At 36.3% G+C, this 27,666-nt stretch overlaps 1 protein-coding gene across 1 annotated transcript in view; it reads right to left on the reverse strand.

Moving 5' to 3' along the window:
- The window catches only part of chrna8 (cholinergic receptor, nicotinic, alpha 8), a 135,256-nt gene that overhangs the window by 68,322 nt on the left and 39,268 nt on the right, over positions 1–27,666 (reverse strand). The window contains exon 3 of the mRNA XM_021473897.3: positions 809–853. Within this exon, the coding sequence (XP_021329572.1) occupies positions 809–853 (45 nt within the window). The remainder of the gene's footprint in view (positions 1–808; positions 854–27,666) is intronic.

Raw genomic sequence — 27,666 nt, forward strand, 5'->3', positions numbered from 1 at the left:
CTCCCACCTGAACAGTAGTGGAGTGTCTGGAATCCACTCCTAGAGGGGGGGCTATGTCACAACCAGCGATCGCTCCCCAGAGGATTGCTGGTTCTCACACGAACTCAGAACTACATTTCCGCATTTCCCAGGACTACATTTTCATACATGCACTGCTCCCAAACACGCACGCCTGCTCTCTCATGTTTCCTGATTGGATCACCAGCTGAGCCTTGTTCACAGACTGATTACATCCCATTCATAAGCCACTCTCTCACGCTACCAGTTTGCCGAGTCTTGTTTTCCTAGTAACATTACAACGCGTTTCCCTGTCTTGTTTCTCCTTGTTTCGATCCTAGCCTTGTACCCTTGTTTTCCTGTTTAGCCGCCTGCCTTTCGACCTTTAGCCTGTTTTACATTTATGATTCTGGACTGTCTGTATATACCTGTTTGCACCTGATGACCATTCCTTGCCTGACGTTTGAATAAATTGCATAGTGGATCTTACCTCCTGTGGTCTCCTGTCACTCTACCCCAGTCGTGGTTACAGAATGCTAGCTGTGCATAAATAATTATTTATTTATTTATTAATTGATAAAATGCCTCTATAAATTTAATTAGTCTGAAAAGGAATAAATAATGCTTCTGTTTCACTGCCATCATTGTTGATTTTAGCTGGGAACTACAGTGAATTATGTAATCTGCATGAACTAACATAACATTCTTAACAAAATGACAGTAAATGACAGTCAAGTGACCATATAAACGGATTTACATACAATAGGCCTGCACATACATGTACATTATACAAGTATAAATAGAAACTCACCAGCTGTAGCCAGGCGTTGGTTATTAATACCTGATTTTTTTCATCCTATGGCAGAGAAAGAGAAGAGATAAAATAGATTCAGTATCAAATGAGGACAAAATGAAGGATTACTTCAAATTGGACAAATCTCCTTTCAGTTTTATAATCCCAACCCTTTCTATGAACAAAGACTTTTATTCTTTTTTTTGTGTGTACCATTCGCTCTTTTTATATCTCTCGTTCTCACACAAATACGTGCTGGCTTTGCCTTTTGGAGCAGTTGAGATAAGCCCAGCTATGACACCCAATGAATAGGAGCAATGTAACCTTAAAGCAGTTTCACAATATGACAATCACCATTACAATACAGATCTCATGGTAAACCTCTTGGGCTTTAAAGCTTCTGCTTGCATCGATCTATTTCAGAGTCTGCGTGTGTTTTTATGAGCTCAAGAACCTTCAGCTTTAAATGATCAAAGACATTTGGGTCATTCATAAAAATGTCAGCTCAGATTTCACCACATTTCATTTCTTTTTGACCAAGAAAGATCAACAGTGTTATCAATTTACCACTAAATAGTTTTATTTCTGGCTTCTGATATACTGTAGTTCAGTTAGCAACTGACTGAACAGAGATAATCAATTTCACACAAGTCTAAATAAAAGGGCAACAAAGAAAAAAAAACACATGATATAGATATTTCAAGAGGAACTCTTTTTAAGTGACTTTGTAGAGTCTTGTTTACATTAAAGTACTGTAGAATTAATATGTTGTACTTAAACAATGTAATTCTTTTGGTAGAGTTACTAAAACATTGGTGTAACTTAATATAATTATGACAAATTATTTACACATTTAAAAGATGGATTTATTTTACTGTAGACAAATGCAACCAAAGAGTGAATACATTTCCAATTAATGAAACCAAATTACATTTAAAATATCTTGAGAATAATTTAAACAACAAGAATATCCTTTCAACTATTCCAGTTCAAACTGCTGTAATGATGCTTTTACAGTATATGTAACTTGGACTGGGTAAGAAAAGAGAAACATCAGAGATGTCAGAACTACCATTAGCACAGTTGTTGCTCATTGACTGAAGCAACACATGTTGTTGTCAATAAACATGTCAGCATCCAAAGAATGAACACTAAACACTTCTGCACACCAGTAACCTCAAAGCTTTCTAGAAACTAATTGAACATTAATAAATTTGTAAAAATATCCATGTCACAGGGTGTTTGATTGTCCACAATGTTTGAGATTACAACAGTTATAATATATTTTTTCCAATTATCACATTTATCTAAGTTTATTTTAAACCAACTATGTACAGTATGTGAGACTCTCATTTTGAAAACGGTAGACACAGCAGTTTATTTTTTATGCATTATTTGCATAGTTTATTTATGTGCATCAGAACGCAAAATGTAAAAATACAGATCATAAATTTATTCAGGGCAACCCTAAGGAGCCACAGCTTCTGTTTAAATGTATTCGTTTTTATTAATTATTCATTCATATTGTGAAATTAGCCGTATATTTTTGTAATGAGGCAACAAACATGTGTAGAGTGCAAAGAATGTGTTTAATCCACAATTAAGCATTTTGTCATATCACTAAGGTCTTATTGTCATTTTTCTGGATTGAAAGAACACCAAAATAAATTTCAAAAATGCATATGCTTATGGAGAGGTTAATATTATTTTCTGCCTGTTTTTATATTTATTATAGTTTCAAAATACAACACGAAAATGTATCTCTGTCTGTTTTGTCGAGTTGAATCAATATTTTAGTTGAATCAATTTTTTAATAACTCAGCTTGGTAAATAAAGGCATTTGTCAGTAAGGTGAGTGGATATTCTTGTTCGCAACAATAGTTTACTTTCCCCTAAAGCAGGGGTGTCCAAACCTGGTCCTGGAGGGCCAGTATCCTGAAGACTTTAGCTCCAACCCTAATCAAACACACCTGAACCAGCTAACCAAGCTCTTACTAGATGTACTAGAAACTTCCTGGCAGGTGCGTTGAAACAAGTCAGAGCTAAACTCTCCTCAAAGACCGACCTTTGAATGACTTGCTTTTATATACAATATCAGGAGCCAGGGGAGCTGCTAATAAGAGATAAGTTAAGACCATTTTAAAGGCCGACACATTTTTTGGCCCCACAGAAAGACTATCAGGGGGGATTGGACTGATTAACTAAGCAAATAAGCAGAGGAATTCCCAAAGTGTCATTTTTTTCTGGCACAGTTTCTCATTCCCACACAGTTCACCGTGGTTACATGCGCAAACTGAGACCATGACAATGAAGAACCTACTGGATATTCTTAACAGTGTGGATCATACATAACTATTACATAATAATAACCATTCATAAGTCTGGGTGATTAGTATGTTTCAATAAATTGCTTTTATTTCAGCCAAACTAAAACAAACAAGACATTCTGCTGAAGAACAAAATATTATAAGAAATATTGTGAAAATGGATTGTGAAAATGATTAACCAAACCTGCCCAACTAATTGACCAAGTTAAGTATTTAAATGGCACCTTAAACTGAAAACTATCTTGCAAAATAAATAAATAAAAAATATATATTTAAAAATTATTATTATTATTATTATTTTTTTTTAATTAATCTGTCCTATGTTAAACAAAATATGGAAAATATTAAAAAAGAATTAAAACTTCACAGGTGAGCTAAACTTTTTGACTGAATTTTTACAAATCTATCCTAAAAAGTAACACATTCTCATTTTCAGCATTGCTAATTATGTTATGTCTTTAGCTTTAAACAACATTTTATTTTGTAATCATGAGTCTAGTATACCATACTGCATTCAGAGGTGAAACAATGAAACTAATAACTAGAGTTGACATAAACAGTTCTATTGCAGTTGATCTTAAATTCAGTTTAACTCTTTCAAGGCATCTATGGCTACTCATGCTGAAAGAAACCCATCTTAGCTTTCTATTTGTATAGTCTCTCTGTCAATGAGCTTCCTGATTAATGTACAAAGATGTCTCTTTTGGAAATTGCAGTGTGGGGCACATTTACCATTCTCCTTCTAGGACTTTATACAGCTATGAACAGAGGGAGTTATTTTAATAAAACTGAATAAACAACTATGGTTCTGGGATTCCCAGGTGATGGCAAAGGAGCACTAGGAGGTATATATAAAAAAAAAATTTAAATGATAAAATCTAAAGAAAATGTACATGCATACAACTAACTGAATAAAAATATGCATATACATTATATGCTTTTCCAAAAAAATAAATAAGGCCCAACCTTCAAAAACAAACCCACACCATAATCCCACCTCCACCAAACTTTACTGGTGGCAGTACTTTACTGAGTGCATTCAGGCAAGTATATACCAATATCCTGACAACCATCAAACCAAGATTAATTAATTGGATTGCCTGACAGAGTAACTTGATTTGTAACAGCTGCAATAAATTGTATACAACTTATTCACAGGCTTATTTTAGAAGAAAAATTCACACTGATTAAAGGTTTTTGCATCAAAAGTCTTTTGTATTTATATAAAACTTTATAAAATGTTTTTAAGTATTAATGATAATATTGGGTGACACAGTGGCGCAGGTAGTGCTGTCACCTCACAGCAAGAAGGTAGCTGTCACGTTAGGGTGACCAAAACAGGAACAAAAACGGGTGAAGAATCCAAGTGCAAATGTTTTAATGTGTGAGTGCAGCAACAGTGACAAAAATCCAAAAATCAAAGTAACAAAGTAACAAAATAAACAAACAAACTAGGAATAAACAAACAAACTAGGAACTCAAACAGACTAAACTAGAACTAGACTTTAGCACAAGAACAGGATATAATCTGGAACCAGGAAACATACCAACAGGAACGACAACGACCAACTAACAAACAGAGGTGGAATGGTTGAATATAGTCCAGGTAATCAACGGGGAAACAGAGACAGCTGTGATTGCAAATCAGTGTAGATGACAGACCGGGTGTGTGCGTGAAAGAATGTATGGAAATGTAGTTTTTGGGCGCTGTAGTTCATACTCAGTGTCCGTTGAACTACAGCGCCCTCAGGTGGTCACTGGCAATCATGACAGTAGCTGGTTCGAGCCTTGGCTGGGTCAGTCGGGATTTCTGTGTGGAGTTTGCATGTTCTCCCTGCATAGCTTGGGCTTCCTCCGGGTGCTCCGGTTTTTCCCACAGTCCAAAGAAATGTGGTGCAGATGAATTGTGTAGGGTGAATTGTCCGTAGTGAATTAGTGTGTATAGATGTTTCCCAGAGATGTGTTGCAGCTGGAAGGAGAGGGGTCTGGATGTAGACCTGGGGCAGTGCAATCTGAGCTGCATCCAATGCTTTTTAATGCACTCACTTAACCCTGCCCCTAACCCTACCCATCACAGTGAGGTCACTCACTCCATTGAGTGCATTGTGTCTTAGATTGCATCGCTGAGTGATGCAATCTTAGCTTGCATCATAAAGGCTGCATCCAGATACTATTGGCTGGAAGGGCATACTCTGCGTAGAACATATGCTGGATAAGTTGGTGGTACAATTAGCTGTGGCGACCCCAGATTAATAAAGTGACTAAGCTGAAAAGAAAATTAATTAATTAATGAACGAATGATAATATTTAAACAGTTAAACTAAACCTAAACATTTTAAATAATAATAAATAATTAATTAGGGCGATGCGGTGGCGCAGTGGGTATCCCGATCGCCTCACAGCAAGAAGGTTACTGGTTCGAGCCTTGGCTGGATCAGATAGCTTTTTTCTGTGTGGAGTTTTCATGTTTTCCCCGCGGATGCGTGGGTTTCCTATGGGTGCTCCGGTTTCCCCCACAGTCCAAAGACATGCGCTGTAGGTGAACTGGAAAAGCTAAATTGGCCGTAGTGTATGTGTGTGATTGAGCATGTATGGGTGTTTCCCAGTGATGGGTTGCAGCTGGAAGGGCATAATCTGCGTAGAACATATGCTGGATAAGTTGGCGGTTCATTCCACCGTGGTGACCTCAGATTAATAAAGGGAATAAGCCAAAAAGAAAATTAATAGTTTATTAATTTAATATTAATTGAAGTATAAAGTACTTACACTGTTTTTTAAAGGGCTTTTATTAAGACATATAATATTTGTTTAACAAGTTTGAAAATCTTGTTTGACGAAACATTACAAAGTTTTCATTTTTAAGATTTACATTTAAAATATAAAAAATGACAGTTTTATGCAAAAGTTTGGCCACCGGTCTGTGGCTGCATATCAATGTGCACTTTATAAGAGATCACAGTAATATGCCATTTTGTTTTTAGAGAAAGCTAGAGAACGTCCTTTTTTTCAGACAGAAATACATAGTGTAGCAGTGTTGAGATGTGTGAAATTAAATTGAATCTAAAAAAATAGGCTCTGCAAAAGTTTGGGCACCCTTTATTTTTGTGGATTTCTCCAGATCACTTAATGCTGATTGATTTCAACACAAAACTGATTTGAGTGAACAATCCTAACACAGGTGCTACCAATCATGAAAAGGGTATTTAAGATAGCTGATTGCTAGTTGGGCTTCTCCTTATTGTGAATCTGAAAGTAGCAACATGGGAACCTCAAAAGAACTTCCTAATGACCTAAAATATAGGATAATCGATCAATATGAATTAGGAGAAAGATGCAAAACCACAAAGAATACAAAAATCACAAAAGTTTACAATCTCCACACTCAGTACTATAGTAAGGTAATGGGTAGGCCACAGAAACAGTTCTTGTTCAGGAAAGATGTGCTAGAGAAAGAAAAATATCTGCAAGGCAAAGGCGAAGAATAGAATAGTCAGACAAAACACAGACCACCTCAAAAGCTAAGGGAACACTTGGAAAGGAGGGAGCTAGACAAGTGCCTTTGGATGGTGGAAGGAAACCGGAGAACCCGGGGGAAACCCACGCGGACATGTACAATATACAAACTCCTCACAGAAACACCCAACAGCCTGGCAGGGACCAGGGCCAACAGTGTTCTTGCTGTGGGGCTAACAGTGCTAACTACTGGGCCGCCGTGCCGCCCGATCTATGGTAAAGGAGGATGGGGAGGAATGGGGGTTTCTTCTAAACAAAGAATAATGTGGACCGAAGACTGTGGTCATTTATAGTAATTTAGGAATCATATGATTGGAAGATCATGATTAGTTAATGTGAGACGGGCTGTGATAAATCATAAGCATGTGATCCTCTCGAAATTAGTTTATAAATAAACTTCACTTTGAAAGGTCAGCAGCAGTGGCGTTGCGAGGGGGAGGGGGGGGGGTTGGGGAATTAAGCCCCTAATGTATTGTCAAAAGCCCCTGATCTTTTGGAATATGTTGCACTTAAATAAAAATATGTTATATAACATTTATTTTGTTATTTAAGTACTGAAAATTACCACATACATCACGTGCATTCCACTTAACGCAGAGTTTGTGTCGGGTAGTTAGTTCGGGTTACGCCCCATTCACACGAGGCGTCAGCGTCAATGCTTCCCATTCACTTTGAATGGGTGACGTCAAGCGTTGCCGAACAGCATTGTGGATCCGTCGGCGCCGCTTCAGAGGCGTTGCTCGCGGCAGAAGTTGGGACTAGCTCAACTTTTCAAGCGCCGATGGAAGCGTCAGCCAATCAGATCGCTGAATGCAAATATGGCAGCTAGACAGTGGCCTATTGCTGACTGAATTTCATTGGCTGACGCTGCAATGACGATCACGTTAGCCTCAACTTCAGGCACGCCTTCAGTCAAGCGTTGACGCTGAAGCCCTGTGTGAATAGGGCGTTAGTGTCAGCTGTTCAGCAGTACCTGTTTCTACCAGCAGGTGGGAGTAACACTGTTGTCACATGGTTTAAAATAATTCCTCCACTGCACTTCATTCATTATTTTGAGAAGCTGAAGCTGATGAGGTAATAATACGACTCTTTCGCAAAACTGAATAGTTCTCAATACTGATGAAGCTTAATATTTGCTTTAACAGTATAAAATGTGTGTAGTTTTGGTGAAATAAAATAACTGTAATCAGTAAAATGTGCATCATATCAATGTAAATACATGCAAATTTGTCAGAAAAATGTCAATTGTACTAGCTTTCTAGACATATAGACATCTTTATCTAGATATGATATAGATATCTAGACATATTTCTATAGATATGATATAGTCTGTCACATCTGTTTCTGTAATAGTTAAATCACAGTGAGTTCATGCATCTAGCTTATTATATGTTATAGCTATATTCTACTGTAACATGCTATGTAAGTTAGCAGCGGATTATAAATCGATATTCTTATGAAAATACCCAAGATGGCTGGAAGAACACATACAGTTGAAGTCAGAATTATTAGCCACCCTGCTATCAGACATACTGTGAAAAATGTATGAATCTGTTAAACATCATTTGGCAAATACTTAAAAAATACAAAGGGGGGATAATAATTCTGACTTCAACTGTATAAAACATTTATTGTCGCAGTCGTGTATTCAACTGCATTCAACTAAGCATAAGCCCCTTATCCCTTTCAACCCTAGCAATGCCCCTGGTCAGCAGACTACGACTTGAAATTTTGATAATAAAAACTATAAATACTATATTTAAAAATAATTTGAGATTTACGTATATATATATATATATATATATATATATATATATATATATATATATATATATATATATATATATATATATATATATATATATATATATATATGAAGGAGATTAAATTAAAAGCAAAATGCTGCACATACATATCCACAATAACACAGAGCTATGAAAGACTTTAAGTGATTATAAAACAGAGTGACTTAAATACTGTACGAGAGACTGGTTAACTGAACAGAGACAAGAGCATGGAACTATTAAAACGTAAAGATAATACATGAAACCCAAAAGGAAGCACAACACAGGTCAGATATCTCTATTTTACATTTAGGATTTTTAAACATGCCTTAATTGTTCAAAGTGTTTCAGGGTCACTGAATGCCATGTATGGCTATTTTTGGTCTAGATGTCAATGAAAAGTCATGTTTTCATATATATTTTAAACACTTTTGCTCTTCTTTTGTTATTTATTAATTTACTATTCTTGGTCTGTCTGCTGGAACTTTGATACAATATCCTTTGTTAAGCCACTTTGATTTAAGGTCCAGGAAAAAAGAGAGAAAAATAAATTCTGTAGGTGAACCCCAAAATATACATCTGTTACCATTGCATGTCAGTTTCTCGTTTGATATTATTTTCTTTTCTTCCACAGTCACTTTTAAATGTTGCACTTACATCCTGTCTTGTTTTATTTCCCTTCATTCTCTGTCTCTTCCTTTGTCACAGAAAAGGAAAATAAATAAATAAATAAATAAATAAAGTCCCTGTCATTTTCAGTCCCTCCAGAAGAAAGTGAAGGAAACGCATTGTCTTTAAAGGATGAGCTGAGGTCTTGTGACTTACAGTCAACATCAGACAGGATAAAGAAGAGCGTTATAAAAGAACAAGTTCAAGCCTCAACAAAATAAGGAGGAAATGTTTTCAACTGAAATCCCATAAATTGCATGTACATACATTTAAGGACTATGGTGATACAAAACCCAGGAAATAATTAGGTTGATCAATAAACTAGTTAAAACAAACCAAAAAATAAAAATAAAAATAAAAATAAAAAAACTTTATGAATTGTTCGTGCTATTTTGTAATATAAATCAGAGACAAAACAGCACAATTAACAAAGGGGGGTAATTATATGAAAAATGTTGTTCCTTAATTTTATAATTGTCTTTAATGAAAAAATGCAGTTAATAATAAAATGTTAAATATTTACCACCCTGTTGCAAATTTTCTGTGCAGAATAGGTTTATAATTGTTACATTTACATCAACAGGTGTGAACAGTTACTTAATTAAATATGATTAAATATGATAATTCTGACCTGAATTAATGAATCAAAAAACTCACATCTCCTTGTTTCAATTTTATTTTGTTGCAGCTTGACATTCATCACTAACATTGCTGACTGAAATGATCATTTTAACTACATCATTTGCTTATTAGAACTTTCAGCAAGCTGTTTTTAGAGCATACATGCTAAGCTCCTTCATCAATACACAGACTCTTTCTGTGTTGTGCTGGGTTGTGCTCTTCGGTTACATTTTAAATATTTTGTCAATGTTTGGAGTATTCATAGTGAAAGAGAATGATATGAATAAGCTTCAAGTAATTCCTTTAAAATGTTTTACCTAAACAAATTGTGAAGCAGAAAGCCATTTTGATGTGGACATCTAATTCTCACTACTCTCTACTCTATAGCCCTGAATATCTTCAAGAATTGATTTCACGAAGACACAATTTAAATTCAGAAATTAGTTGTTTTGAAGCTTAAAAAAACGAATGGTCACCCAATTCATTGGGTATACTGGGATACAACACCACCACCACCACCACCACCAAAAACAACAACAACAACAACAACAACAAAAACAATCATGACCACTGAGTCTTAGACAATGACACTTGTAAAGACAATCGTTGAAGCCTGCTGTAAAAACTTTTAGCACTTGATGTAAAATCAATATTGTTTGGATGTTCAAACCAGGCTATAACTTGGCCTAAATACCAACATCTCCAAGCTTTTAAAATGATTAGCTGAAATGGTTTCTGCCCTTAAGTTGGTAAGGTTAAGTTTCTCTAGATTTGGCAAACAGATGATGTTTGACAAAATATGGGGCCCATTCCTTAGATGTATAAGTTATTAATGTCTCTGAAACATTTATTTATTTATTTATTTATTTATTGTAATTTTTTTTAGCATATCATTCTATTTTGTTTACTTTTTTAGTCTGGCTGAGATTTTTTTTAATGGTGCTGTTTAATTGCTGTATTGTTTGCTTGTGTTTTGGTGCATGTTCTAGTTGGTATCAGGTAATAACACTGAGATAAATTTGCTAACATATATAATGATGTACACTATTGGGTGTTATCTTTTCATAAAAATGTCTATAAATAAAGTTAAAAAACGTATACAGTAGCACTTTGGTAAATTCCCATACTAAATCATAGGAGAGCATACAGTACATTAGCGTCTTTACGGATTAGACCTTCACGGCTAAGCTTTTCCAAACATATTTTCCTGCATATATGGCACTCATAAAACCAATGGCTAACTGAAACCCACTGAAACATGAACAAAGTCTCAGGCAGCTGCCTAGCATCAAATCTCTTTGCTTATGTCTAAAACAGTGCAATAAAATGTAATCTACAAGAAATCTTGAAATACTGTGTGTAAACGACCAGTTATTACTGGTATTAAATAGTTATTCCTGGCCAGTCAACATTGATTTAAAGGGCTTGTTTTTGGTCTTTTTTACAATAGGCAAAATAAATAATTTATTAAGTTACTGTACAAAACACATTTGATTTAACATCCACAAACCAGGACTCTTATTAAATGAAAACTATGATTGACAGTCACGTATTAACATGTATTAACATGTATTATCAACATGTATATTATCATGTCCATAAGAATTTGCACAGAAACTGCAATAAAAAATAACTGCTTCAACTCTGTCATTCAACTGCACCTCAAGATGCAGTACATCACCACAGCTGCATAGTGTACACAACTATAAAAGAGGACACTTCAGTCTTTTAATGGAAGTTCTGGTTTGTGGATGTTAAATCAAATGTATTTTGTACAGTAACTTAATAAATTATTATAATATGCGCTAATACATGTTAATACATGACTGTCAATCATAGTTTACCATAAAGAAATGTAAAAATAAAGATGTATTGTTTTTATATCACTCCAAATGACTGCGGACATACTATACATTTCCGTTTAAACAGCTTCCAAAACATAATTTTTGGAATTATCTTACCCCAGACATGCTTAATAATGTTCATGTCTTATGAATGGGCTGGCCAATCCTGGAGCAACTTGACCTTGACCGCACTGCTATGCCAAGATGAAATAGTTCTCAAAATCCTAGTTTACCATAAAGAAATGTAAAAATAGAGATGTGTTGTGTTTATATTACATCAATTGACTGCAGACATACTAAACATTTCTGTTCAAAATGATAATTTTGCATGATAGATGTCCTTGATGTTTCCAGTAATGAAACATGCATTTCATTCATCACTTACATTGTAAACCAAATACAAAAATCAGTACACTTAAAAATACTTTATAAAGAACACATACATTGTTAGATTTGCTGTAGATGTGAGTAAACAAATACTGTTATAAAAACAAATACAAATAAACTATGTTTAAATGCAATCATTTAAAGTTAAAACTTCTATTACAAAATTTACAGGGCAATGAAAAATTAACACAATAATTAAAAATAAAGCTTTAAAATTAGGAAACTGTGTATTAAACTTTAAAAGATTAAGCATAGCCCTCTCCTTAAACAACAGAAAAAAATGTGTAGTAAATTTAAGATTCAGTAAGATTTAAAACTGTCCATCCATAACAACAGGTGTAGCGAAAAACAACTGTTATAAAGTTGTTACAACAATATTATGTGTGTGTATAGAAAAGAGTATCACTTACTCACAGACTGACCCAAATGCACACATGATGAGACATTATCTTATATTTCCATTGTTCGACAGACATGTGTGACCATTATACACTTGCGTCTTGTGCAGCACCGTGTTTTTTAGAAATGGAAGGAAGATAAAATTATTTCAACTTTCACCCGTAGCAGTGCTTATTTGTCATACTGTCAATCCACAGCAGTGGACCAATCAGAAGAACAGAGGTGGGAGATTCTGTGTTTGGTAGCAAACTGGCATGGCAACAGCAACATGGCAGAACTGAATGTAACCCCAAACCATGATTTTTCCTTCACCAAACTTGACTGATTTCTATAAGACTCTTGGGTCCATGCCTTCTGCCACCTTTCCAAATGTTCAACTTGAAGTCAATTTATTATCTGTTGCTCTTAAAACTGAAATCAACAAGAAGACTTTTGTCAGGTAGTCTATTTGTTGTGGGAGAGAGTAAACGAAACCATAACCCTCATACTGGGCAAATTCTGAATAATCAAAAAAATTTAATTTATTCTGATTTATTTTAACAACAACAACAACAAAAAGCTTAAAATAATAAAGGCAACCACAAAACCCACAGGAAAAGTGTGATTGCAGAATTTATTCATGCCACGTAGCATGCTGCGAACCTTCTGTAATTGCTAGCACATTTCAGTTAATGAACCTTATTACAGTTAATCTGTCAATACACAAGGGATCACTGTAATTCACAGCTTACCATTGTGGTTATATTGTACCAGTCTACTTAAAGCATGCATACTGTAAATTATTGCATTTCCTTTATTTATAAATCATCTCCATGAAGCTGACATATTTAAGATAAGCTCATAAACTGCTCTTTTCACAGTTTTCTGTTTTCTGTAACATCACAACACACTCATCTATCCAGCCAGGCTTCATTAAACTTCATGGCAGTCAATAACCAACTATGAGTTTGACTCACCAGGTCAAAACTTGCATCTGTACAGTTATTCTGTCCAACGCAATTGTGTGAATGAACACTTCTACAGCACTTAGAGGAAATGAGACACATGAAAACCTGCCCGCAGTAATGAGCAGTGACTGACTATTGTGATCGCGTTGCGATAAGGGGGCCGGTGAACGTTTTCGCTCTGTGAACCGATAAATTGAATCTTTCATATGGAAAAGCGTGGAATGAACAAGCATTGCAGATGACAGGAGATTACCCATAAGTATCGAGGCTCTTTAAATGGAGAATATAATAATGTCACTTGATTTGATAAGAGGATGTGACTCTACAGCAATATGCACTGGATACAAGCAGGAAGTGAACAATGGAGCGTAACTATAGAGAATCGCTGCTACTATTCTAGGCCGTATCTATCTTTATCCTGCCTCTCCCTCTCTCTCTCTAGTGAGAAAGTCAGCAAAGTGTGCATGATTCTTGCCTGAAGCGAGGAGCAGTTTGGACGTTTTTGAGTTTTCTCACTTGCTCCCGAAATGTACTAATCAGGAGCTTAACACATTAGCAGCCCAAAATACATTTAGATGTCAGCAAAAAATTCCCAACATGTTAAGCATAGATTTAATGTCAGAAGTGTCCATTTTGGCTGTGCAAACACTCAAATACTGTACAATTGAAGTCAGAATTATTAGCCCCCCTGAATTTTTAGCCACCCTGTTTGTTTGTTTTCCCAATTTCTGTTTAACGGAGAGAATTTTTTTTTAACACATTTCTAACCATGATAGTCGTAATGACTAATTTCTAATAAATGATTTATTTTATCTTTGCCTTGATGAAAGAATATAATATTTGACTTCTATACAATTTGAAGTGACATTTAAAGGCTTAACTGGGTTAATTAGGTTAACTAGGCAGGTTACGGTAATTAGTCAAGTTATTGTATAATGATGGTTTATTCTGTAAATTATTGAAAAAAAAAATATTTATCTTTAAGGGGCTAATAATTTTGACCTTAAAGTGTTTCTTAAGAAATTAAAAACTGCTTTCAGTCTAGCCGAAATAAAACAAATAAGACTTTCTCCAGAAGACAAAATATTATCAGACATACAGTGAAAATGTCCTTGCTCTGTTAAACATCATTTGGGAAATATTTAAAAAATCAAAGGGAGGCTAATGATTCTGACTTCAACTGTATCTTGTGTGATAGAGCTTCAGTAAACCCTAGTTCACTGTACAACTCAACAAATTTAATCTATCTAGGAAACAGATACCTTGATCCATTTACGTTAAATATATAAGATATAGAGCGATATGGCCAAAATAAACAAATAAATAAATATTATCACAATATAAAATTTTATTGATAATTATCACAATAAATGTAAAATTACTATTTTTTTCAAGTTGTAATAACCGTACAATTATTTATTCACTTAAATTACTCAATGTGAAAAACACATCACAAATCTGAAGTAATGTAAAATTTATAATGTTGAATATTTATTCAACTTGTATAGAGAAAGTCAAGTCTTTATTTATAGAGCACTTTAAAAACACAGAAGTGAGCCAAAGTGCTGTACAGAAATATACAACAAAACAAAAATATGTAGCTAAACTACATAAAAAGGCATATAAATTAGAAATATAAATAAAATATATAATATAACACGGAACAGGCCTGTCTAATGGCCAGTGGCAACTAATTCCAACAGCGAAAGCACGATCCTCTCTAAGCTTACACTTATAGGGGTGTTTTAGCTCAGAGATATAAGGTGTGGCCAGACCATTTAGAGATTTAAACAAATAAAAGAGTCTTAAACTGTATACTAAAATTCACTTGCAACCAATGAATATTTACTGTGCAGTGGAAGCTGACAAGGTAGGTACGGATCCAAATACAGGTTTATTAAACAGAGATGATCAGGCAAACAAAGATCAACATGAAGGCAAACAGATGTATACAGGCAAATCCAGAAACATGGTCATATAACAGGCGGATGGTCAAAAGGCAGGCAGTAGGCAACATAAACAAACAAACAAACAAAACGAGAGTCAAAACAAGGCAAAGCAAGGCAAGAGAAAATACGTTGTTACAAGACTCAGCAAAGAAGTGTGTGTGTGTGTGTGTGTGTGTACAGGTATGTGTTGTTTAAATAGTCCTGTAATCAGTCCGTGCTCAGCTTCAGCTGTGAGGGAGTGCAATCAGCAGAATCTGGAACAAGTGTGTGTGAGCGGTGCCTGACTGGAACTTGTAGGTTAGCGATCTACAGGTTTATTAGCAATCTGCCAGGATTAGATCACTTGTGACAGAAGCAAAGCTAACACAGGGGAAATGTGGTCATATTTGCAAGTACCAGATAAAAGGTGTGCTGCAGCATTTTGCACCATTTGCAAAGGTGCATTCCAGTAGTCTAACCGAGTGGTCACAAAATCATGGATTACTGTTTTAAACTGTTGTTTTGGTATATATTGCTTTATTTTTGCTAGCTGCCTTAATAAAAAGCTAGATTTAACTACTGCTCTAATCTTATTGTCCAATTTAAAATCTGAGTCAAATTTCACCCCTAAATTTGTTAGGGGTGACCAACCCAAATTAAACAGTAAAAGGAAGGGCATCCGCTGTGTAAAAATGTGCCAGATAAGGTTCCTTCTGCTGTGGCGACCCCGGATTAATAAAGAGACTAAGCCGACAAGAAAATCAATGAATCTAACCAAAAAAAAAAAAAAAAAATCCTTCAGTAAAAATATCAATTAGTAAAGTAAAAACACTTGTAAAAATATAGATATTTAAAAATTCTATATAATAAAATTTGTTTTATTATAATCGATCACCGTTTTGCATATCATCATACACACATGTGATTCCTTTGTTTTGTTTTCCTGCCGTTTCTTAGTATTAAGCATTTCCACCTGTCTTACTGCTGTTCATATTCAGTTCATTATGTCCTGTGTGTTTATACTCCTTTGTTTTCTTCAGTCCTTGGTCTGGTATTGAATTGTCATGAATTATATATCTCCGTGTGATTCCTGTGTGTCGATGTTTGTAAATACAAACAATGTTTTGTGCATTTTTAGAGGAACCGAGTTTACCCAAAATTAAAAAAATACCTCACTAGTGAGGGCCAATCTCAATTTTACCCCTTAGCCCTTACCCCTACCCCTCATTTTGTGCCTTCATGTAAATGGGGAGGGGTGACCCAATTTTTTTTAGCTTAAAGGCGTAGGGCTAAAAAACCCTTTATACTTTTCAAGGGCCAAGGGTAAAAGAACAGAATTGAGATTGGGCCTTTCTCTCTCTCAAGTACTTTTAAACCTTTATGACTTTCTTTCATCTGTTAAACACAAAATGATGGTACCCGTTGACTTCCATTGTAGGGAAAAATACTATGGAATCAATAGATCCCAGCAACCTGCATTCTTCAAATTAATGTATTTAGTTTTCAACAAAAGAAAGAAACTCAGATAGGTTTTGAACAAATGATGGTTGAGTAAATGATGACATAGGCTTAATTTGTGGATGAACTATTCCTTTATTAAAAAGAATTTCTGTTTATATTCCATTACTCCTTGATTTCATTTAATGCATGTCTACGTTATGATCTCCCAATCCTGGGCGATATAAATCTAAACACTCTCCTATTCTCAGAGTAAACTGAAACAAAGACCGCATTGCAAAATACTGGCACTTTGATGAAAACTGCAATATGCTGTAACTGCCTTCATTGTATTGGTTGAAGATAGGGAGCAGAAACAGTGCAGCATGTTGTGCTGACAGAATTTTGCAATTCAGAGCGGAAGAAACACTTTAGAATAATGTCAAGGAGTTCATTCATAATGTTGTGTTAACAACAAATGGCATCTGTGTCTGAGCACATGCACACTTTGGTCAGATTAAGCTGCGATTAAGCTGTTTATGTGCCTGTTTATTGTGATTAAAATCAATCTACGGCATATATTTACATATGATTATGTGTTATGATTATAATTTTAATCCTTTCTGACTGAAGTACTGAATGGGGTTAAAAGGATTGTTCACCCCAAAATGAAACATTACCCACTATTTACTAACCCTCAAGTGGTTCCAAAACATTTTTTGCGATTCTTTATTCTGCTGAAGGTGGTTCATTCCGCTGTGACGACACTGATAATAACTTAGGGACTAAGCTAACTAAAACCTGTAACGATTGACTTCCAGTAAATGTAACCCTCTAAAAATAAAAGTATCATTTGAATCCATTCATAATCATATTTCCTAAATGATTACACTAAAACTATTACAATTAAATATTTAGCAGATAACTTAGCTAAGTAGAGTAAGTGTCATGTTTAGTTTATTTCTATATTGAACTACATTCCCCATCAGGTACCTCTCTTATGCACCTGTACTAGTTCAGCCCCTGATTACTCTCACACAGCTAAAGCTCATGTGGACTAATTACTGGATCATATAGACTGCACACTCAAACTCATCCAGTGCGGAGTATTGTTTCCTGTGAGCATCACTAAGCGGTCTAGCCGTATCTTGTTTTCTGACCCTTGTTTAATTTATTGTTTATGTTGTTTTTCCGCTACACCGATCTCTTCGCCTTTGACCATGACAACTCATGCATTGAATTAAACTCATGCTACCATTTGCTCCTGTTTTGACTATTGACTGCCTGGCCTAGATTTAAATAAACTGCATTTTGACCCTCACCTGTTGTCGCTGACCCTTTGTTGCAGAAGACATATGCCAATCCCAATTCTATTTTTGTACCTCTACCCCTTCCCCTTGGCCCTTGAAACAGAGTGTGAAGGTTAAGGGCTTCAAGTTTGACCCCTAAAATATTGGACACCACTACAGCACCAGCACACATCATCATATGTCATCGTGATCTCTTACTACATATGAGATCAACGATCCCAAATGCTGTAGTTAGTCCAGATGTGTGTTTTTTTTTTTTTTTTTGGTATTTATCTTCAGGAAATCACTGATGGCAAAGATATCATGTTATCATAAGGATATGATGTGGCAATAAGATCACAACTGTACTGTACAATTACAACGTGGCCATATCCATCTATGTAAACACACAAAAACAACATTAACAATTTCAAGCCACTAGACTTTTCTCACAGGGTATTCGAGAGTCATCGAATGTCAGATGTGAAAGTATGTTGTGGAACTTCTATACAGGAGTTATTATTAGGCATTATAGATTATAAATGATAGCAATTTAGTGCTTTTTATTTTAGTGATTTTTTATAAGCATGATGGTACAACATGAACGTCGTTATCAATATATAAAACATATAGTTGTTTGTTGTAAAAAATCATAATAATGACAAAAAAATTTAATTTGTGCATCTCCTGACTTCTGTTTGCAGTCATGCTGTTGTTGTAGATGGTGTTTTCTGGGAAATTTTTAGACCCTTTGGTTTCGAGTGTGGTCGTAAAAAAATTCTGTTTCAAAGGTTATCAAGCCCTTCTCCTTAGCCTTATGCCTTCAAGCTAAAAAGAATTGGGACACCCCTACTGACCTCCTAGAATATATCCTCATTGACTTTTTCCATCATCGACTAAACAAATTGGCTGCATCTGAAACCGCATACTTCCATACTATATAGTACGCTAAAATCAGTAATATGTCCGAATTCATAGAATTCGAAAATCTGTATGCGAGAAGTACCCGGATGACCTACTACTTATGGCGAGATTCTGAAGTGCCCATTCCATGCATGCTGCACTATCCCATGATGCCCTACAAGAGAATTCATGAATGGGACTGAAGCGACGCAACTGACACAGGTAGATCACGTAACCATGACAAAATGGCGTATGCAGTACTTCCGAATTCCATTCATATTTTTCACATTCATACTGTATAGAACATACTTTTCGAACGGTCGAGTAGTACGTTTAAATTCAAATGCAGTACCTACTGAGTAGTAGGCGGTTTCGGACTCAGCCATTGTTTAAAACCCCACATCAATTTTGGAGCTCGAGGGTCTTTCCAAGAAGTCTTGGATGTAATTTATATATTGCAGGGGGCACTTAAGAGCAAGACCTGCTGCCTGTGGGGCTGTCCACTCAAAAAATGGCAACTAGCAGTTTTTCACCGCCAGACTTGCCGTACCCCTCTGAATTTCCTGAATGGCTGGCACCAGATCCTGGCATTCTTCCATTTTATGTTTTGCTGCCTGCACTGATCTCTTCACCTGTGACCACAACTACTCTTTTGGATTGTCCTTATGCTATCATTTGCTGCTTTTTTGACTATTGCCTGCTTCAATCAGATTAAAATAAACTGCATTTGGACCCTTACCTCTGTTACCCTTGACCCTGTATTACAACCATACTTAAAAATACACCTAAAAAATACAAATATATTTTTTTATTAAATTGTATGTGAACTGAGTACTATGTATGAATCCAAAGCATTTGAAAAGCAGTTAAAGAGCCCCTAGTTTATATGAAATAGGGTCATATTTTGGTTGTAAGGGTCTCCAACAACAGTCTAATATGCATGCAAGCTCAAAAAAACACGTTCATGGTCTTATAATATGCATTTATTTTTACCTAATTATCCCAGGGACTTCCATATGAATCGTTCAGCAATTCATTTGTTTCCAAACCCCTCCTTAGCACAAAGCTAATCTGCACTGATTGGACCGATAACAGCCTGCTGCGATTGGCCGACACTGATGGCCTTCAACGCGAGACAGAGTGAAATGCCCAGCAGCTTCTCAACAATATAAAAGTAGTCACAGTGCATATGTAACCCCGCCGGTCCTATGCCACTCAACCCACTCCGAGCTGGTATCGAACCGGCGATCTGCGCATGGGAGTCGGTTGCTCTACCAAGGAGGCTAAAGGTATGGCCTCCAGCATCTGTCGCTAGAGCACCTTTAGAGGTAAGAGGAGTGAGGTTTACCTGCACAGCACACACTAGCTGGCCTCCGTTACACTCACCCCCCTAAACCTTACTCCCATCTGAGTCACGGCACTAATGTAACCCTGCTGGTCATTCATCATCCAACCTGCTCCGAGCTGGGATTGAACTGGCGATCTTCCGCATGGGAGTCGGTTGCTCTACCAAGGAGGCTAAAGGCTATGGCCTCTAGCATCTGTCGCTAGAGCACCTTTAGAGGTCAGAGGAGTGAGGTTTACCTGCACATCACACACTAGCTGGCCTCCGTTACACATACACGCTTTATAGTGTAAGGCGTCAATTTTGGCTGTCAGTGGGTGAATGTACATACAGACAATAGACTTGAAAATACCGACGACTAACTATTTTTATTAAGCAAAAACTCCAAGAACTGGCGAGGAGATCTCTTAGCTTGTCACACTCGACCTGCTCTTTTAACACACACACATGCACATGCACACACGCACACACGCACACACGCACACATTACCCTCCTCCTTAGAGGACACAACACACACACACGCACACACACACACAAACACACACATTACCCTCCTCCTCAGAGGTCTGTAAACAAAGCGGCACATGTCACGCTTTCAATGTGACTTTACACGCGATATAAGAATATAAAGAGTTAACCTGATACAGTACATGCGGTTACAAGTAACAACTACTGTAAATACATTTGCAAGCTAGAGTAAAGGAGGCAACAATTTTAATCGCTTGTACTTACACCTGTGAAATGGAGGAAGAAACCGATCCATGTTCTGACATGATCCATCAGTACTCTTTACTGATCCTTCCTTTGACCAACGGCCAATGAAGTCTTCTTTGTAAGCATGTAGTTTCCAGAAGCAATCAAACTGCTCAAGGCTGGGCTATAATGCTGAGGTTTCATCTTTGGGTAGAGACTGTCAAGAATATCCATCTGCACAGCGAGACTTTATTCAACCGACATCTGTCTCTCTGTGTGTGTGTGGCTTTTTTTCCTGTGTTAGTGGGCGAAGCCACAGGTTTCATATCTCCTTTCTCCATATCTTTTGTAGATATGTCATTGCGAAACACCTAATGACTCGTTATCAAGATGACTCGCTTGAAGCACTATGAGTCGACTCTTTTATAGATGAATCAACAGTTTTAAACACTGTACACTTACAGATTTAAGCCTTATCTGGATATTTCACTTCACTTAGAGCTGTGTTACACACTACATGGAAGATCATTTTCCAAAACCCATAATATGGGCTCTTTAAAGGATACCCAAATGATAAACTAATTGAGCCACTACTATTTATTCATTTATTTTCTTTTCGTCTTTGTCCCTTTATTAATCTGGGGTCGCCACAGCGGAATGAACTGCCAATCTATTCAGCACATGCTTTTACGCAGCACATGCCCTTCTAGCTGCAACCCATCTCTGGGAAACATCCATACACACTCATTCACACTCATACACTACAGACAATTTAGCTTACCCAATTCACCTGTACTGCATGTCTTTGGACTTGTGGGGGAAACCGGAGCATGTACAAAATTAACATCTAGAAGATACATGCTTTTATGGTTCTCATCAAATCTGTCCAATGGAATGCATACTGAAAACAGAAGTGTCCCTCCCAGTACACTATAAGGAGACGGTATAGCTGAGATGGAAATGATTTTGCTGTTATTTGTTTGCAGTATTTTGAATGGAAATTGTAGTTGTTGTATGACGAAAACCATGACTTGTTCACACGGTTATTATTTTGTCTATATAGTGAATTGCACATAGTGCACTATATAGTGGATAAACAGTTCAGACAATGTAAAATACTGTGCAAGACTTTGTGTATCTATTTTTCTATCATTACTGTTAGACCTCTGGTCAAGCTGCATAAACATGTTATTGGCTTTTTTTAATAAAGGGGGTTTGAGTGGTTTGATGTGTCTTCCAGTTTTAGTGGAAATTTTGTCAACACAGCATATTTCAAAGCACTTCAGGAGATCTTTATTAAGTTTTAAAATGAGCTGTTTTCAGATGTGTAGTTTATTGAAATAATAATACTTACTTATTCATAAACAGTGAAATTGGATAGGTAACTGTGCAAATCTGTGATTACGGAAAGCTCATAGAACTATAGAGTTTCTTTTATCAGTGAGCTGGAAGCTATTATGTCTGATGTGTCCTATAGCAATGTCTGTTTTTACAGAACTAGTGAAAAAATAAAGATTAAGTACATTTGCAAATTAATTGATCAAACTGAGACATTGTGAGCCAGAATTGAATATTGAAATCTGTATCAAAGCCCAGCATTATACTTACTATTATTATGATTTGCATTTTCTTTTTCTTGATTTAAGTAACAATTTGAATCCCATAGAATTTTATATTTTATATTAATCAATGGTAGATTATTTTTATTTTTGCATTAGAATGCAGTTCTGTGCAGTTCTTGCTCTGCAAATTTCTTTATTGTTTCTAGGCTAGTTTAGCAGCTTTTTTATGCGGTTTGTATTTCTACATGGTGGAAATTTGGTTTGTTGTGTGAGCAAGATACCAAAACCAAAGTTTTGATTTACATAATTTAGATGATACATGTTTCTGACTTGATGCACTTGGCCATGTATGTTATTTGTTTATATGTGACTCATTTCAGATCAGTGGGTACATTTTAAGCATTTTTATTTATTTTCGTGAACTGGAATGATATAAAACAAATGTATAATTTACAGTAAACTGAGTACAATATTAATGTAAAATTATGTAAAATACCTACATGTGATAGGAAATGTTGTGCTTTGTTAGTAAGTGTTGTATAACTTATTGATAACATGTAAACCACCAAGAGTTTGCAAAAAAAAAACAAGTTAAAATTTTAACTATTTTTGTGCTTAAGTTGCTTGCGTCAAGCCAGAAGCCACATGTCATGTTCAAAACAGATTTGTATGTATTTTCATCTTATATATATATTTTTTTAAGTTAACATATAACTAATCAACTATTGTTGTGTCCTAAACATTTTTACAGATTAATCAGAAGAGAATAATGACCTTACAGAGTTTCCCATAAGAGGAAATAAAATCACATGAAGCAAGTGAATATTATTATGCCTTTTCATATAACTGAAGTTAGTTGATCAGAATGTAGGACCATTTTTCGCATTATTACAAATAATACAGAAAGTAGATGTTTCAATCAAAATGTTTAACTTAATAGAGAGAACACAAAAAGAAAAAAATAGACTTAATTTTTTTTCATGACAATTGAAGTTATTTAAAAATATTAAAGAAAGGTTTATTATGTACATACAAATCTAGAATCTAAAACGTATTATAATCTCATATATAAATCATTAGGCTTACGGTTTTAATTTACAGTAGGCTATTTATTAAGATAATAATTATTATTATTATTATTAATTTTCTTTTTGGCTTAGTCCCTTTATTACACAGCGGAATGAACTGCCAACTTATCCAGCACGTTTTACGCAGCGGATACCCTTGCAGCCGCAACCCATCACCAGAAGACATCCATACACACTCATATACTACAGACAATTTTAGCCAACCTAATTCACCTGTACTGCATGTCTTTGGACTGTGGGGGAAACAGAGGCACCTGGAGGAAACCCACGCCAATGCAGGGAGAACATGCAAATAAAAAAAGGGAGAACCAGCGACTTTCTTGCTGTGAGGTGACAGCACTACCTACTGCGCCCCTGTGTCGCCATTATTATTATTATTATTATTATTATTATTATTATTATTACTATTATTATTTTATCGTTATTAATTTTTTCTTAATTTATTATTATTGTTGTTGTTATTATTATTATTATTATTATTATTATTATTAAACTGTCTCGCAATTTGCGAATGTTTACTGCAAGGATGGATTTGGGAAACGCAAAATCAACGAACTGTTTGTAACGACAGAACTTGCAACCTCAGTTGGCTATAACAATAGTTTATGGAAATGCAACCTTGTCCTGAACTGAAATGACTTGAACTGAATCCGAAAGCAGGAAAATGCTACCTTCGAAGGTTACATGCCTATGTGCCTTCGTGCACAAATGCTGCTTGATAGGGGTAACAGGGAACTACAACAAATATGACCTATGAGAAAATTACAAACAGATTGGTCTTTCCTGGAGTGCATGCTTTCTATGCAAAAGCAACAAAAAAGAGAGAGAAAATGAATCTGGCTGTCTTGTGGTTTGAGGACACAGACGGCGAGAGAGACAGGCCTGACTGGGGACAGAAGGACGGAGGTCACAGTAGGGTTACTGGTTCTGTGGGCAGGTGTTGAGAGATTTCTGTCCTAATCTGAACCTTCTCTTAGACACTGCTGTTTGCATTCTCACAATTCACTTAAGGTGTCTGCTGAACCATGATGAGGACTTGTAAATAAGGGGTCAGATGTAAAATATGGTGTCTGACCTTCACAAGACCTCTGTTAAAGGAATGCTTCAGGTTCAAAAACAAGTTAAAAGTCCCTTAGGTTTTCCCCTACCCCCCATGCTTGCTTTGTTTTCAGTATAGTTATGGTTTCAGTAATGCTTTTACAGTGTATGTAAACTGGGCCAATGCTCCAGGAGGTTTAAAAGCAGAAATGTGCACACTCGCATGAATTATTCAATATAAATCTGTTTATTATTTGAGCTGTATACATTTGCCTAAAACCATCCTTTTTGAGGTGTGAATCCCATTCTGCACTTTTGAAAATAAAGTTTCCTTATTGGCAACTGTACACTCTCCTTATTGACTTTTGAACACCCAATAACAATAAAACTAATGGTCCTTCATAGGGTTAAATAGATTTTTAAAGTGTTGTTCACACTTTGAAAAAAAATGCTTCTACTGCACATAAAAAAGATTTTTTTTTCGACATTTTGTTTTATTCATTCACAGAAGAGCAGGTGTGTGATATTTGAATCCTTAAGGTCTGTTTACACATGTAAACAGTGTACATGCACATGTAAAAACCTTGGAAAACGATGGAATTTTCAAAGACATTTGTATATACCAACTTATTTAAATTTGGTTTAATTATAATATAACATTCTAATGTTATCACGGTGGCACAGTGGTTAGCACGATCGCCTCACAACAAGAAGGTCACTGGTTCCAGCCCCAGCTGGGTCAATTGGCATTTCTGTATGAAGTTTGCATGTTCTTCCCATGTTTGCGTGGGTTTCCTCTGGGTGTTCCGGTTTCCCCCACAGTCCAAAGACATGGTATAGGTGAACTGAATAAGCTAAATTGGCCATAGTGTATGTGTGTAAATGCAAGAGTGTATGGGTGTTTCCCATTGTTGTGTTGTGGCTGGAAGAGCATCTGCTGCATAAAACATATAATAGATAAGTTGGCGTTTCATTTTGCTGTGGCGACCCCGGATTAATGAAAGGACTAAGCCGAAAAGAAAATGAATTAATGAACATTCTAATCTTATCATCATATTGGTTCAACTGTATTGTTTATAAACAATGGTTAATTAAGCAAAATTAACATCCCAATCATTTTCATTTTCAAGAGTTTACACTTAGCTGATGATCGATAATAAAAGCTTGTTTGGCATGCTGTCCTGGGAGAGAGCCCAGAGCTTATGAGATCCTCGAGCCCTGGGCTCCCTCCTGTTTGCAGGACAAGAGGGGAGTTAGAGCTCAGGTAGATCTCAATGAACTCCCCCCGGCTTATTTTTTAGCTAGTGACGGATATGGTTGACTGAGGAGAAGTGTACTTGCTGAGAGTGCGTGTTATTTGGACTGTGGGAGGAAACCTGGAGAAGTCGGGGAAAACCCACACAAGCACAGGGAGAACAACCGAAACTCCGCACAGAAATGTGTGGAGACATTCATGCTGTGAGGCAACAGTGCTATCACTGGGCTGCTGTTTCGTCCATGTGAAAAGGAGGGAAAGTAGTGGGGGTATATTGAACTAAGAAAACTCTGATTATTTATAGTTAATTGGGAATCACCTGATTAATCACTCATGAGCTGATGCTGGAACAGCTGAGAACAATCATAAGTATGTGATCCTCTCTAAATTTGTTTATAAATAAACTTCACTTGTCACAATAAAAATTGTGCTGTCCTGTTTAAATTTACTGGGTTTTGCTGGGCTCATGCTCAAATATGCAACTCTATCAGAGCCTTTGCCATCTCAAGTTTTAAAAAAGAGGGCATGGATATGGGCAGTGAAGTCAGCCACACCAAAGGTCATTTACATGTAACATCTTATAAACATAATACAAAATGTGACTCTACAGAAGATGAGACCACTCATTCACTTTCTCCCTGAATTATCAGGGGTTGCCACAGCAGAATGAACCACTGATTACTCTGGCATATGTGTTATGCCTTCCAGCCACAACCCAGCACTGAAATTATACTAACTCATGAACCCTGAGTGCTGGAAAACACCCAAACACTCTCATTTACACATAATCATACACTATAGCCAACACGGTTTATCCAATTTGCCTATAGTGCATCTATTTGGACTGTTTGTAAAACCGGAGCACCTAAAGGAAACCCACACAAATACGGGAAGAACATGCAAACTCAACACAGAAATGAAACCTGGTCCAGCTGGGTGTCAAATCAGTGACCTTATTGCTGCAAGGTGACAGTACTACCTAGTACCTACTTAGCCATCATGCCAACAGTAAGAGACAGGTCAAAATGATTTTGTTGTTGTCAATGCAATATAAAAAATCTGTTTTAGGGTATAAAAGCCTGCAAAATCACTACTACCCAGTCCATGAGTCAATGTAAACTGGCTTCCAAAAGCACTACAGTATGTAGTGCTCTAAAACTGCAAGCTGTTTCCATTTAAAGTGCTTCCCAAATATTTGAGTAAGGTTTTCATCATCATAAAACTCTATGGTAAGCTGTACTGAAATGGACACACTGCATCACAAATCAAGCAGAGGCCATTTCAATGCCAAGTAGCTGTTGTTTCTGACAGTGCACCTATCCTCAGACTCATCGCCCTCCTGGCGCTGTGGTGATGTAGGATGGTGTGGCAGCTGCCACCCCCAGCCCCCCTCAGCTGATTGCAAACAGCTCATGCGTTCACAGTTTCACAGCATCCCAGTCATAGCCCATAGGCCTCTTGCCATCTGGGGCTGTGCAAGAGCCACGCAACGGCAGCCATGATTTAACAAACAGGATAAACAGATATTTCATAATTCACATGGTGAGATGGGTGAATGGAGATAGATTTCTGCTGGGTGATGGGACCTTTGGGACAACAGAAATGGGACAATCAGACATGCATGCTTTTTATTTTCTTTCATTAATATATAGCATAAGTGTTTGTGTGTGTGTGTGTGTGTGTGTGTGTGTGTGTGTGTGTGTGTGTGTGTGTGTGTGTGTGTGTGTGTGTGTGTGTGTGTACCTTTTCTTCATTACATTGTGGGGATCAAATGTCCCCAAGTAAAGCAATACCAAAAAACTTGACCTTGTGGGGGCATTTGTTTATTTTTTTGGTCCCCATGAGA

Source organism: Danio rerio, chromosome 1, assembly GCF_049306965.1.
Source record: "Danio rerio strain Tuebingen ecotype United States chromosome 1, GRCz12tu, whole genome shotgun sequence".
NCBI classification, from domain to species: domain Eukaryota; kingdom Metazoa; phylum Chordata; class Actinopteri; order Cypriniformes; family Danionidae; genus Danio; species Danio rerio.